Source organism: Mytilus galloprovincialis, chromosome 5, assembly GCF_965363235.1.
Source record: "Mytilus galloprovincialis chromosome 5, xbMytGall1.hap1.1, whole genome shotgun sequence".
NCBI lineage: Eukaryota > Metazoa > Mollusca > Bivalvia > Mytilida > Mytilidae > Mytilus > Mytilus galloprovincialis.
The window spans coordinates 52858675-52873023 of NC_134842.1; the positions used below are offsets into that span (position 1 = coordinate 52858675).

General features: G+C 33.1%; 1 protein-coding gene across 2 annotated transcripts in view; it reads right to left on the reverse strand.

Moving 5' to 3' along the window:
- LOC143074604 (protein mono-ADP-ribosyltransferase PARP15-like) overlaps positions 1 to 14349 on the reverse strand; it is a 38903-nt gene that overhangs the window by 9054 nt on the left and 15500 nt on the right. Inside the window, exons 1-2 of one of the 2 annotated variants that reach the window (XM_076249982.1) lie at positions 2889 to 2987; positions 1127 to 1306 (exon numbers count right to left, since the gene is read on the reverse strand). The exons of the other annotated variant lie outside the window; for it this stretch is intronic. Coding sequence (XP_076106097.1) covers positions 1127 to 1189 — 63 coding nt within the window. The 5' untranslated portion in view covers positions 1190 to 1306; positions 2889 to 2987. Of the gene's footprint in view, positions 1 to 1126; positions 1307 to 2888; positions 2988 to 14349 lie in introns of those variants that run through there. 2 annotated transcript variants of the gene reach the window in all.

Genomic DNA, 14349 nt, shown 5'->3' on the forward strand with positions numbered 1-14349 from the left:
TTTTAAAGGGACTTGTAATAGTAGCTTTAGGAGAATGCTTACTCAAAAGTATGTGATATTCATAGAACATGTATAAATACGTCAATAGCTTACCAACAACCCTAGTGCACTGCAGAAATAAATAACTTTGAATTCATGTAATGATTGGCTATAGACATGACACGTTATTGTCAATATCATCGAATTTTATGTGACTGTCATAAAAGTGAGAGGTTTAGCAAGCTATACAACTACATAAGAAAATGCATATACCAAGCCAGTAATATGACTGTTCTTATCCATCCGTTTGATGTGTTTGAAGATTTGATTTTGCCATTTCATTAGGGACTTTCCGTTTTGAATATTCCTGGGAGTGATATATGTTACCTATTCGAAGAGTCGAAGAGCGTTAGCAATAAAATTGAACGCTTAGTGCAACACCGTGGCAAAGAATTAAAAGAGAGAAAATTTTTACCCAGACAGACAATTTACGAATTTTATAGGTTGAGTGGTGAAAAACGGTAACGACAGATAGTTATTTTTGTCTGATATTGTTACTATTGTGTTGAGAGAGAGAGAGAGAGAGAGAGAGAGAGAGAGAGAGAGAGAGAGAGAGAGAGAGAGAGAGAGAGAGAGAGAGAGAGAGAGAGAGAGAGAGAGAGAGAGAGAGAGAGAGAGAATATATACAAGTGTATTTAGTAAGGCTTACAGTTTCTAAATTTAGATTTTAGCTAACTTAGCAAAAAGAAATGTATTTGTCCCAAGACTGTAGAGTTATGACACTAACCAACCATTATCAAATGGAATGTGTCCCTCCAGGCTTATATCCAAGTCGTTTTCCAGCTTTGATTAAAATATTCATTTTATGAAATTTTTCAATTTTTCAACGTTTGTAAAAGGTTTCGTGTTCTTCAAAATTGTTTGCCTCGAGTATCGCTAAAGGTCTTCATTTGTTGAAATTCGCATTCTATCTACATTTAAATGTTATTTTAATGATATTCATAACAGTTTATTTCGAATAGATTTTATTAAAGAAAAACAAGAAATGAGTGAAACTTAATAATTCTATAAATTTCAGAAATCGAGTAATTCAATTTAACTGTAGAATTTTTTTTATCTTGCTTATAATTATTTATTTCAGACTCACTTTATCTTCAGAAAAATCCTTTAGTACCGGATCCATAATAACTATTTCTTTATACACGCTCATTATTCTTCCTTCTGTGCACTTGGATCACTCTTCGTTGATTTTAATTCTTTGTATAAACGGCAGAGCTTTGAATCTTATTGACTATCAATTGCTTGTGGATTCTATTTCCTCTTTCTCCTAAAACAAATATCATGAAAGTTTGGGGTTTTTCTCAACTTTCAAAAGCATTTTTGGAGGTTTTACATTCATTTTTGTTTTATTATTACCTGGATAAATACTGTAAATGTTATATTTCTCGACTGCTAACATGATTGAATTTTAATTCTGAGATAGATTAATGCTTAAATTTATTCAAAGGTTATTAGTATTGAACCAGTACCATAAAGGCACCCATCTATTTACATACACAATAATAAAAACTTGCTATCTTTATCATACACAATAGAAAAACATGAACAAAATTGTAGACAAATAACAACAGCAAATACAAATGTTATCGTTTTAGGGAAAAAAACCAATAGGGAAAATGTTTCTTTGAGCTTGCGCAGAAAAAAACATATTTCTGTTGTTTAATCGTGGACATTTTCCCTTGTCTGTATGAGTATGCATGTGACTTGACTTCTTATATATTGACCTTATCTTATGCCAAACTGTTTTTTCACAACATTGATATTTCGAAAGTACTTATTTTGAATATTCGAATATTATATAATGTAGCCAAATTGTACGTCTGACGATTAAATCAAAATATTTAGTCTGGTCACCGTTCTACTCTTGTCGTTCTTATTTGTTAGCTTTGAACTTAATGGGTTTTAAAGTTTACATCCTAACTTTTCCATTGTTGGTTTAAAAAAAAAAAAAACTCATCAAAGATACTATGCATACCCAGTGTTATATGAATTACAGATACATTAGTGTATCAATTTTGTTATTCAAATAAGCATTTTTTTGTCAATAAACTTTCCTATTTCCAATCCACAGCCATTTCAATATACTGAAAAGGTGAACGGACATAAAACAACAGGACAAAAATGCACTTAACAATCATTTTAATAGACATGGGTAAATTAATGAAATCTATTTTGATTGATTTCATTGAATTGTATCTATAAAAGCATATTGTTTATTAACATCTTTGAAAGGAGAAGATAAATAAAAACTCTTTACAATAGTTATTTGTTTTATTTTGTTTTGTGAAGTTATGCATTGTTGAGGAAAATTACATAAATTATTTAAGAAAAAGATCTTTTGTTAAAAAGATTTTTTTTTGTATTGAATTGTCCTGTGAACGTTTTTATCAAGTTACTTTTTGTCGGTTACATTTGTTCATGTAACTTCCTTTCTAACATTCTATTGCCAAGAAATATTTAAAAAGTACACAGCTCCAAGTTAAATTAAGGTAAAGGTTTAAGAAAGCTGTTTATATCAAATGCATATTACATATTTGGTACCGACTTGATAGTTTATAACCCTTTTTAAATATGCCAGGCAGTGTCAAAAGAACAGTTGTATAATAGACAGTAAGACAGTTTTTCTGACACATTACACGCATTTTTTGACATGAGAGGTGTTTCTCTTAAACAATGATTTTTGTTGTTGGCAAGAGGCCAGGGTTGAAGATGTACATCGATCTAGTTAAGTGACATGTCTTTATTATTTGCAATGTATATGAGTATAAGAAGTTAGACGAAGAAAACAACATTTAAAAAAGTATTGACTTAATTATATACTACTTCAAATCAGAAAATGACATACTCACATAGATATGTTTTGGACCATAAACTATTTTCTCTGTCACTGTAAATACCTGTGTAATATAAATTTACCTCATTATCTAACATTCTGAATAAAGGTCATTTTAATGATATCTTTATATAATAACGATAAAAAAATTACCAACACTGAATTGTAAGTTAATTTCAGCTAGTGTTAACTTTATCTTATCTTTTTAATTCGTATATCCCGCACTGCCTAAGAATGTTTTAATCATGTTGACTCATTGAGAAGGGGGTCATGTCGCAACGTCTTTAGTTTTCTGTGTTATGTTTTGTGTACTATTATTTTTCTGTTTGTCTTTATCTTTTTTATCCATGGCGTTGTCAGTTTGTTTTAAATCTGTGAATTTGAATGTCCCCCTGGGATCTTTTGCCCCTCTTTCATCAATTTGTTAAAGTGTAATACATGTATTTTTATGGTTCTTTTTGTATGCAAACGACAAAAGACCGATAATCTTTTTGAGATAAGTGTAGGAACATACAAAAACGGAATTGAGAGCCTAGATTCCATGTTTAAACAAATGTAACATAGCCTCTACGAACAAACGAACACGGAATTGAGAGTCTAGTTCGCCTGTTTAAACACATGGGACCTACTACATGTATCCAGGAACAAGTGAAAAGGGACTTTAGAGCCTATATTTCCTGTTTAAACAAATATGCATACTCTCCAAGAATAAACAGACAGGGAATTCTAAAGTGGAATGACTTGGAACATAGCCTCTAGGAACAAGCTTAAAAAGGAATTAAGAGCCAAGTTCACCTGTTAAAACACATTGTACCTAGCCTCTAGGAATAAGCGAAAAAAGGAATTGAGAGCATATATCCCCTTTTTAAACATATCCATCTTCCTTTATTAATGTTCCTATGTATAAGGCTATCCGAAATGTGTTTCTTATTTATTCATTGTGTGTGTGACTCTATGTGCATATGTTTTATTTTTTCGAAAGGGGAAACCTCTATTTATATTCTAGGTAGCACGCGCTGACGATGGTGTGATTCACAGTTCTTGTCCATTCGTTTTTGAAGCGTTTTGTTATTTGATTTTGCCATGTGATTATAGACTTTCCGATTTGATTTTCCTCTAATTTCAGTATTGTGATTTTACTCTTTTCTGACTTCGCCAATATGATATACACAAAAATACTGTTTTACATTTTTTTGCAAAGGAGGATGTTGTTTATACCAGACCTTTTTCTCATTTTTTTCAAATAGACAGTAAAAATATATCAGTCATTCCTTTTAAGTTCATTTACAATTAGGTCTATAAGCTGATAGACAATCAGCTAGCAGAAGACGCGTAAATCCAAAATAAGAAAAAAAAATTAAAAAAAGAAATAAGAAGATGTGGTATGAATGCAGACGAAATAACTCTTTGTTCATATTCGTATTTCAATTGACCTTAGTTTCTGGAAGAGTCATTTAAATCATTATGAAAATATCATTTTTCAGACGGCATAACGTTAGCACCTTTTTAACATAATCTGGCTTCCCTGAAATTGGATGGAGAGTTGTCTCATCGGCTGTCATACCAAATCTCCCAAGGCCTTATGTCTCATCGGCACTCATGCCTCATATCATATATTTTTGTCTTTATCGCGATGTCTCAAATGTTTTTCTTACAATACAGACCAGAAAAATGAAATCGGAGCTTTCGTCTGCTGTGTTGCGGAAGTTTGTATAAAAACAACTTAGAATTAAAAGGAATTGCTGTTACCTAACAGTAAATATAATGAAATGACGGGAGAAAACTTTTATCATGAGGTTGATAGATAAATGAGCCAGATATCCACCAGAGACCAATTGAAATAGAAGATTTAAATAGAATTGTTTGCGAATTCCACAATTTTCAAAGCTAAGATCACATCTTTTGAATTATATAAAGGTTATGATTGATACTCTGATGTCCATTCAACTATACAAACTTTTTTGCAAAAGCACCAGTAAAAATACGGTACATATAAGTTTACTTAATATGAATAGTCACATGCCATTTCAATCAAACAAAGACTAAATAAACCGGTAAAACAAAAACATTGAGGCCAATTCCTCAGTCTGACAATTGCATATGCAAAATCAATGAAAATTTGAATGGCCCATTTTTCACTGAAGTTCAGTATGAGCGCATATTGGCACTATCTAAATGTTTTAACATAATATTTCTTTGTTCAAACACTGCATGGTGATGTTATATACATAAATATATAAGAAATAAACTTTGAAATTGCTCGCAATTGAGGCTAATATGGGTTCTTAGAGACCCTCCTTCATTAATTTGCAAAAACCCAAAAATGCATATTATCATCAAAACTTTCTCTAACAATATCGTTCAATATCATTCAATTCAGAGTTATATGTAACTATGCATATGCAAGTTAACAAATGTATTGATCATGCTCATTTGTTGTATTAAATAAGTTTTTATATTATTGATCAATAAGAATATTCTTTATTTAATTCAGATACAAAGAAAACTTTCCAGATGTTCAACTGAGAACACTTGTCACACAGCACCCAGCCAAAACTTACCATGCACCCTTGTCACCAGTTCTCTCCTTTCTGTCTCAACCAATCAACCTTCAAAACAACTTCAACATGATAGCACCTTCAATAAGCTTACATATGACTACACCTGATAGCACTATTAATTATCCAAATGATATATATCAATGTTCACATTAAAATCTTGCCTCTACAATAATGATGATTAATCGATAACAATACAAAGACAGTATAGTTGTGTGTATTGAAATTTTCATTGTTATTGTTATCAGGCGAGAAACAGGTTAAATGCTCGGTATATTGTATTTTCCCTCTGTTGCTTAGCTTCCAAGACATATTTTATATTTTTTTCAAGATTAAAAACGCAGCGTAAGATTGAATGAAAACTTTATGAGAAAAAAACAACTCAAGAAATAACAGTCCACAAAAGAGTACACAGTAAACTTAAGAGTAAGCAAATACAGTCGAGCAAAATGGTTGAAGTGATCGCAGATTCTCAGGAAATGGTAGGCAGTTAAATGGTCACAGTTATTTATCTTTCTATGTAAATCGAATATTTCTCTTTATGAACTCTAGATAAGATACAGTCAAAGATGTACATTTAAAAGATGATATTTTAAGAAACAAAACCAAACGGCGCCTCAAGCAAGAATAGAAAATATAATAGAAACAACTACGGAAAGCCCCAAAAACATATGATAGATCATCTAAATATTAAGCTATATACAGGAAAGAAGGCCTTGGAGTTGGCATAGATCTTCTTGATCTCTCAATCTTCATAAAACCATGCATATATTAACTTAATACATAAAACAAATGGTATAAAAAGAAAGATGGGTAAACGTTTTGTCTTTTATGTTTATGGAGGGCCCAAGGTATTATAATGAAGATGTGGTATGATTACAAATGATAAAACTCTCGAGAATAAACTAAATAACATAGAAATTAACAACTATAGGTTACCGTACGACCTTCATCAACGAGCAAATTCCAAACTGCATAGTCAGCTATAAAAGGCTCCGAAATGACAAATGTGAAATAATTCAAACGAGAAAACTAAGATCCTTATTTATGTACAAAAAATGAACAAAAAACAAATATGTACCACACCAACAAACGACAACCACTGATTACGGGCTCTGATTTCAGACAGGCACATATATACAGAATGTGTCGGGGCTGAACATGTGAGCAGGATCCCAACCCGCCCAATAACCTGGGACACTAGAGCTGGTTTGATATTCAAAATTTATATTGCAAACCTACGGGAGACCGATGATTAAACAGTAGGACCCTCCTGGTCTTTCAATATCCACAAAATTAAATATTCTTGTAGGCTTTGTATACTATATGTTATGAAAAGATCTAAGTCACCTGTGACCTTTCATCAGAATTATTGTCATTTTTTATTTGAAAAGTAACACTATAAGCCCTCAGTATAAACATGATAAACCGAAGACATTTTCCTGAGATATCCATTTGATAGCATCTGCGTGTTAACAGAGCCTACAAGACCATAAAATTTTGTGAAGATTGAAATATCAGGGAGTCCCACTGTGTTTTGTTAGCCTGTTAGACCAAAATGCGGACTTGAGAGAAATTCTGTTTAATTCATATTATAATAATCAAAATGCGAGTTTTAATTATTTCAATTATAAACCTGTCGCATTTTTCGCAATAATACAACATCGCAAATATTTCAGAATTAACAGTATATATATATATATATATATATATATATAAAACGTAGTATTATACATGTTGAGTGAGATCTCAACCCTCAGCCTATACATCTAGCCAATGTTGAAAAAACATAGAGCTATGCGCAATCTAATTAAAAACCGATCTCTCATGCTCCCGTTTTCTGATATGTCGCGTGACATATCAGAAAACGGGAGCATGAGAGATAGGTTTTTAATTAGATTGAGCTATGCGAAATGTCAAACTCAATTACAATGAGTCAAAGTTTAATGTCAAAAAGGTAAAATAATCAACTTAAAAAAAATGATATATATTAGCATTTAATGGACTTCAAGCAGGTACTGATATGATTATCAGATTATCATCATCATTATGAAAACATCATAATATGAAATCAAGCGCAATCCCTCCTGTTAGGGGTTTAGTTTCATACAAACATATAATATATAAGAAAATCATAACCTGTATAATACCAGCAACTGGTTTTAGAATAAATGTTTAAATTACCCATGCAACGACCCTATGGTTGAATAAATATTAATACAAAAGTAGGCAACCTTTATTAACCTGACAACAGTACCGTAACTATATCCCTTCTGACTTAGTTTGTTTAAAGGTTTGGTTAGCCTTTGAGGTGTATGCCTACATTTTTGTGCTTCTTGAACAATATTATCATTGAAAATTGGATGTGAAATACCTGGACGTATAAGATGTTTGTATGTTGATTTATATTTACGAATGATGTCCTTGTACCGATGATAAAATTTAGTAAATGTTTTGACTAGTTCGTAGAAAACCCTGATGTAATATTTTTCTAGTAATACACATATGTCTGTCATTAAAATCAAAGACGAAGTTTATGGAAAGCCGACGGGATCAAAATTCTTAATTCGTAACTTATCAATTTGTAACTTGTAACTGTGTGATTTGTCAATTTTTTATATTGATGTTTTGTAACTTGTCGATTCGTTAAATGTCGATTTGTAAATTGTCTATTTGTATATTGATGTTTTGTAACATTTCGATACGTAAATTGTCAATTTGTATATTAATGTTTTGTAACTTGTAACTGACGTGTGTGATTTGTCAATTTGTATATTGGTGATTTGTAACTTGTCGATTCGTTAAATGTTAATGTGTGAAATGTCAACTTGTGAAATATGCTAACGATCATTATGACGACAGATGGCGCTCGATTTCTTCCCACGGTGTATAAGCCTCCTGTAAGTATGTGCACCGCCATATGGAATATGTACCAAAGTAATGTAAATCAATTACTAAAACACACCCGCGAAATCGCGGGCATTTAGATATGTAAACTGTTGTAGGAAGAATTTTTGTAAAAGATTTTGTGTCTGGAGAATTTCAGTAAAAGATTTCATGTCTGGAGAATTTCAGTAAAAGATTTCATGTCTGTATAATTTCGGAAAAGGTATCAAAATTCATAGGTATTTGGAAACAGTTTAACCCCGCTCCCTTGTGTCCAAAGTCCGTAATTATTATTTTTCTGTTAAATTCCATTACTTTCGCTATTTATACCATAAATACGTGTATTTGTTATTAACTATCAATTTCAAATTTCTTCTCCTAGGCGATCACTGCTATATTATATAGAGAGTCTTTATCAAGTAGACAGGACAATATTTTTAAGCCCTCTCTCTTATTTTCAATGTCCACTGCGTTACTACTTTGCTCCAGTTTTTGTTATATTCCATTATTTTCGCGATTCTCGTTTAATAGTATAGATGTACACCACATACAAATAAAAGAAAACAAATAGATAAATACTGTTTGTTTTATATGGAATGTATAACAGGGACCCGGTTTTATATAGAGGTGACCCCAAATAAACATGTTTCGGTTTACTGTACTAGCTGGTCACCAAACCTGGGATGGGGTGTGTCACTTCCTGTATTAAGGTATATATAGATGTGTCGCTGGAACGGGCTTCCTTATCAATTTCGCAAATATATTACTGTCACTTGGCAGGAAATTTCTACTTAATCTTTAACCGGGTCAAAATAAGACTAAATACATGAAATATAAGACGGTGCTTGAAAATTAATACTTATATTGTTTTGGGCCGCAAATTTTGGACTAAATGTATTATGGGAGAAATGGTTTGACACCCATTAATCCTTAATATTATAACCTCAATATGAATATTTCAGAAAAGAATGTAATTAACTTATGATGTTTTAATGCAAAAAGCATATGGAAGAACAAGCTTTATTTTTTTAGCTCCTGAGTAATAAAGATACAAACAAAGAAAATGGTTTTATTATACCATATATTTGTACTTTGCAAAACAAACTGGGTGAAAAATTATTGAATGAGTCACTTAGTTAATGTATACTATATATTAAAACTGTATTGAATATATGCACTATTTTGTAATAAAATCTAAAGGAACCAGAAAACTAAACGAGGATCTAAAATGGACTACCAATATTCCTAACGTAGCCAAGAAGGCAAATTAACACTAGGATTCCTAATAAGAAATTTGAGATATTGTCCATCGGAATGCAATAAAACCGCATATATTTCAATGGTCAGGTCAATAATGGGATATCATATGGTCAATAGTATGGGACCAGTACACATCTACAAACATCAATAAGCTTAAAAGAAGCGACAACCTGCGAGATTTATAACAGGAGACTACAAATCCAGAGAGTTTGGTTGCGTCTCAAACACACTCACCAAACTGAAACTACAAAACATACAGACAAGACGATCAAGCCAGAAGCTAATATTCCTGTACGAGGTGGTCGAGGGGCTGGTTTCTCAGTGCTATAGAACCAGACAATTAAAAACAGTATATCATCCAAAACGAACACTGAATTGCTGCCAAGGGCCCGATTTAACAATTATCAGTCAAGAAATGTTGTGAAAAAACATGCAGATTAAAAACTACACAAAGTGTTTTGAAATCTCAACGAGCAAAATACCACAATTTTCTAACTCATTTTTCGAACTGTAGTGCGCACATCAAGCGTTGACTGCCGTTCAGAAACTGCTCTCGTGCATCGTCAATACATCGACGGTGTTCTCTATACCGTTGTATTAAAGCCAGTATTTGTATCCACAACGTTTTCCTACAGATACAGATACAGATCTTGAATGATCATGGTACTATTTATACTATATATATACACCCGCTTTTAACCAAAGTGACGCCCTATCCCTTTGACATGTCAGAGAAAAGATCTCGCAATCTCGCCATTTGCATGACAGAGGCAATTATCTCCAATATGCTTACACCAATTTTATTTCTCCATGAAAATATTTGCTCATGATATTGGGTTGGCCCAGGGGTGTGCATTTGGTCCTTTCTAGAGTAAAATGGTAGCCTGGGATCCTGAATGACTGCTCGACAGAGGAGACAGCCGGAATATAACATGGTTTGTGAATTGGATATTAGGATTATATTGTTACGAATTCATTGCAAATGATTTTTTTAAATTTTATATGACATGCAAATTTAAAAAAATAGCTTTATTGATTAACATCGTGAATCATTCCGGTTAGATAACGATCAAATCGACAAAATATTAGATTTGGTAAGGTTGCCGGGCTATAAGGAGGTGTGACACCGGGTGAGGTTTATATAGTGAGGACTTGGCCTTAAGCAGCTGTTGATCTCGAGGGACTCGTGAATATTTTGGTTAATCTGGTAGCGGCGATTTTAAAGCTTCTTGACCAGAAAAATTCAGTAGGCATGTATAGTATTATATAGTATGGCGTTCATTAACTACTATATATATTTGTTTAGGAGCCAGCTGAAGGACGCTTCCCGGTGCGGAAATTTCTCGCTGCATTGAAGACCTGTTGGTGACCTTCTGCTGTTGTCTGCTCTATAGTCGGGTTGTTGTCTCTTTGACACGTTCCCCATTTCCATTCTCAATTATCATGATTATATGTCAGTCCTTTTCCCTTTTGTCAGAATAAAATGGTCCGATAATAGAATTTTAGGATTATTAGAAATCGTTCATTACTAGTATCTGGGTTTTCCATTTATGATGTAGCCTTTAATAGCCGACTATATGGTATTAGATTTTACTCATTGTTGAAGGCCGTAAATTGCCTATATTTGCTTACGTCTACTTTATTTGAACTTCGCTTTGGTGCCGGGATAGTTGTCACATTATCAATCATCCGGTTTATTACCACATCTCCTTATTGTATTTACCTGAAAAATCCAGTCGTTGTATTCCACTGAGTGGCATAAGACTATTTTAGTAACCTCGCAATTAAAATTGAGAATGGAAATGGGGAATGTGTCAAAGAGACAACAACCCGACCATAGAAAAAAGAAACAGCAGAAGGCCACCAACAGGTCTTCAATGTAACGAGAAATTCCCGCACCCGGAGGCGTCCTTCAGATGGCCCCTAAACAAATATATACTAGTTCAGTGATAATGAACGCCATACTAATTTCAAAATTGTACACAAGAAACTAAAATTAAATAATACAAGACTAACAAAGGCCAGAGGCTCCTGACTTGGGACAGGCGCAAAAATGCGGCGGGGTTAAACATGTTTGTGAGATCTCAACCCTCCCCCTATACCTCTAGCCAATGTAGAAAAGTAAACACATAACAATACGCACATTAAAATTCAGTTCAAGAGAAGTCCGAGTCTGATGTCAGAAGATGTAACCAAAGAAAATAAACAAAATGACAGTAATACAAAAATAACAACAGACTACTAGCAGATAACTGACATGACAGCTCCAGACTTCAATTAAACTGACTGAAAGATTATGATTTCATCATATGAACATCAGGCACAATCCTTCCCGTTAGGGGTTTAGTATCATACCATCATAACATATATGATCGATTACGTCGATGGTCTGAACTAGTGGGATACATTTTTATATAGTTTTCATTCTCGAACGAAAGTCCACGTTAGTAAACAAAATAAAACTTGCATCCTGTAAACATGCATTTTTTTGCTTTCTTTTAGACGCATTTGCTGTAACTAATTGATTAACATTACTTAGGTATATATTCCATATGGAGGTGCTACTACTTACTGGAGGCCTATACACAGAAGAAGAAACCGAGCGCCATCTGTCGTCATAATGATCGTTAGCATAATACAACGATGACATTTCACACATTGACATTTAACGAATCTACAAGTTACAAATCATCAATATACAAATTGACAATTTACGAATCGACAAGTGACAAAACATCAATATACAAATTGACAAATCACACACGTCAGTTACAAGTTACAAAATATCAATATACAAATTGACAATTTACGCATCGACATGTTACAAAACATCAATTTACAAATAGACAATTTACAAATCGACATTTAACGAATCGACGAATTAAGAATTTTGACCCCGTTGGCTTTCCATAGAAGTTAAATATACGAATAAATCAAACAAGTTAAAATATATTCATTTTACGATGGTGAAAAGGGAATGTCATAAAATTATCCATTCAAATGAACGTCACCATTTAAAAATGTATAATTAACAGTTATACAATACAAAATGATCTCTCTTATCATACATTTTGGCATTCAGCTTCCCGTTATAGATATATAATATATATTAAGATCCAGGAAAGGACAGTGTTCATTGTTAGTATTTGCTTTATCTAAAGTGTGTCCATGTATTTTTCACACACAGTGTGTATCATTTAAACACAATAAGATATTCAGGATAGGCTTGTGTGTCATTCAAAACAACGAAGTTACGTGGGGACTGAATATCATCCACATAACTATCAAATAAAATATGTCCTGCAGCTCCTGGTTTAGGTGGTAGTACCCTCCCGCCACGTCGTATTTTGGTGAATTCTCCCACTAGAATTTTACACAAGTACATTCTCCTGTCACCTTTAGAGTCTGGATCAGTATTGCTAGCGACATAGCCTGAATTGACGACAAAGGTTGAACATTCATTAAAGGTATGTTCTGAAAAATATAACATTGTTTCGATAGTTATCAAAGGTACCATGCTTATAATTTACATTGCCAGACGCGCGTTTCGTCTACCTAAGACGCATCAGTGACCCTCAAATCAATAGTTATAAAGCCAAACAAGTACAAAGTTGAAGAGCATTGAGGACTCAAAATTCCAAAACGTTTGGCCAGATACGGCTAAGGTAATCTATGCATGGGGTAAGAAATAAACTCATTATCGATACCAGGACTAAATTTTGTATAAACGCCAGACGCGCGTTTCGTCTAAAAAAAGACTCATCAGTGACGCTCGAATCCAAAAAAGTTAAAAAGGCCAAATAAAGTACGATTTTGAAGAGCGTTTAGGACCAAAATTCCTTAAAGTTTTGCCAAATCCAGCTAAGGTACACAGGTAAACTAGCTACGGACGTTTTACGGCCGTGGTAATAAACGTCCGTAAAACATCCGTAATACGGATGTATTACGGATGAAACGGTTACGTCCGTAAAACGTCTGTAAAAATACATCCGTAAAACGTACGTGTAAAAACTGACGTAAAACGGTTTGTCCGTTTCGCGGACGTATCTTAAACATACGTATTACGGACGTTTCTACAACATCCGTATTACGGCTGTATCATATTCAAAGATGTAAAAGTACCATGCATGATATACGCACGACTGCTTATACATGTTTAAAGTAAAATTCTTAACTTGCTTTCAACATTCTGCATGCCAGACATACATATGCATAGTGAATCTCTGCTTCAAGGCTATAAATTTAAATATTTGCATAATATGAGTACATACATGACATACATGTACTAATATAATTTTTTTATTTTTAAAATAATTAACTTTTGTTCATTATGAACATCCATTCCCAACTACCCTATATTATAAGCCTAGAAATAGCGTACCGATTATCAATAAGCACTGTTTATGTCAGAATTTCTCTCCCATCAGCCCAAAAAGTCAATGAAAAATATGTAAAATGTAAGGCCTAAACAAAAAAATGTTGTGTTTCCGGTCACCCGACCGACCGTCCTTCAGACCACCCGACTCAAAAGTTTTTAAAGCTGATTTGGGAAAAAAAATAATTTGTATACCTACCGACCGTTTTTTCTGAAAGAAAATAAAAAATTCTAAGTCCCTCGATCTTTTTATCGCCCCAAAAGAAAACAACGCTAATTTTAAACTCGAGGTTTATTTTTAGAATGTTCTGGAAAGTGGAATCTTCTTGGCTAATTATATATGCGGGAGCATGCGCAGTAGTTATTTTCGTTTGTCAGTGTTTGAACATGGCAACACA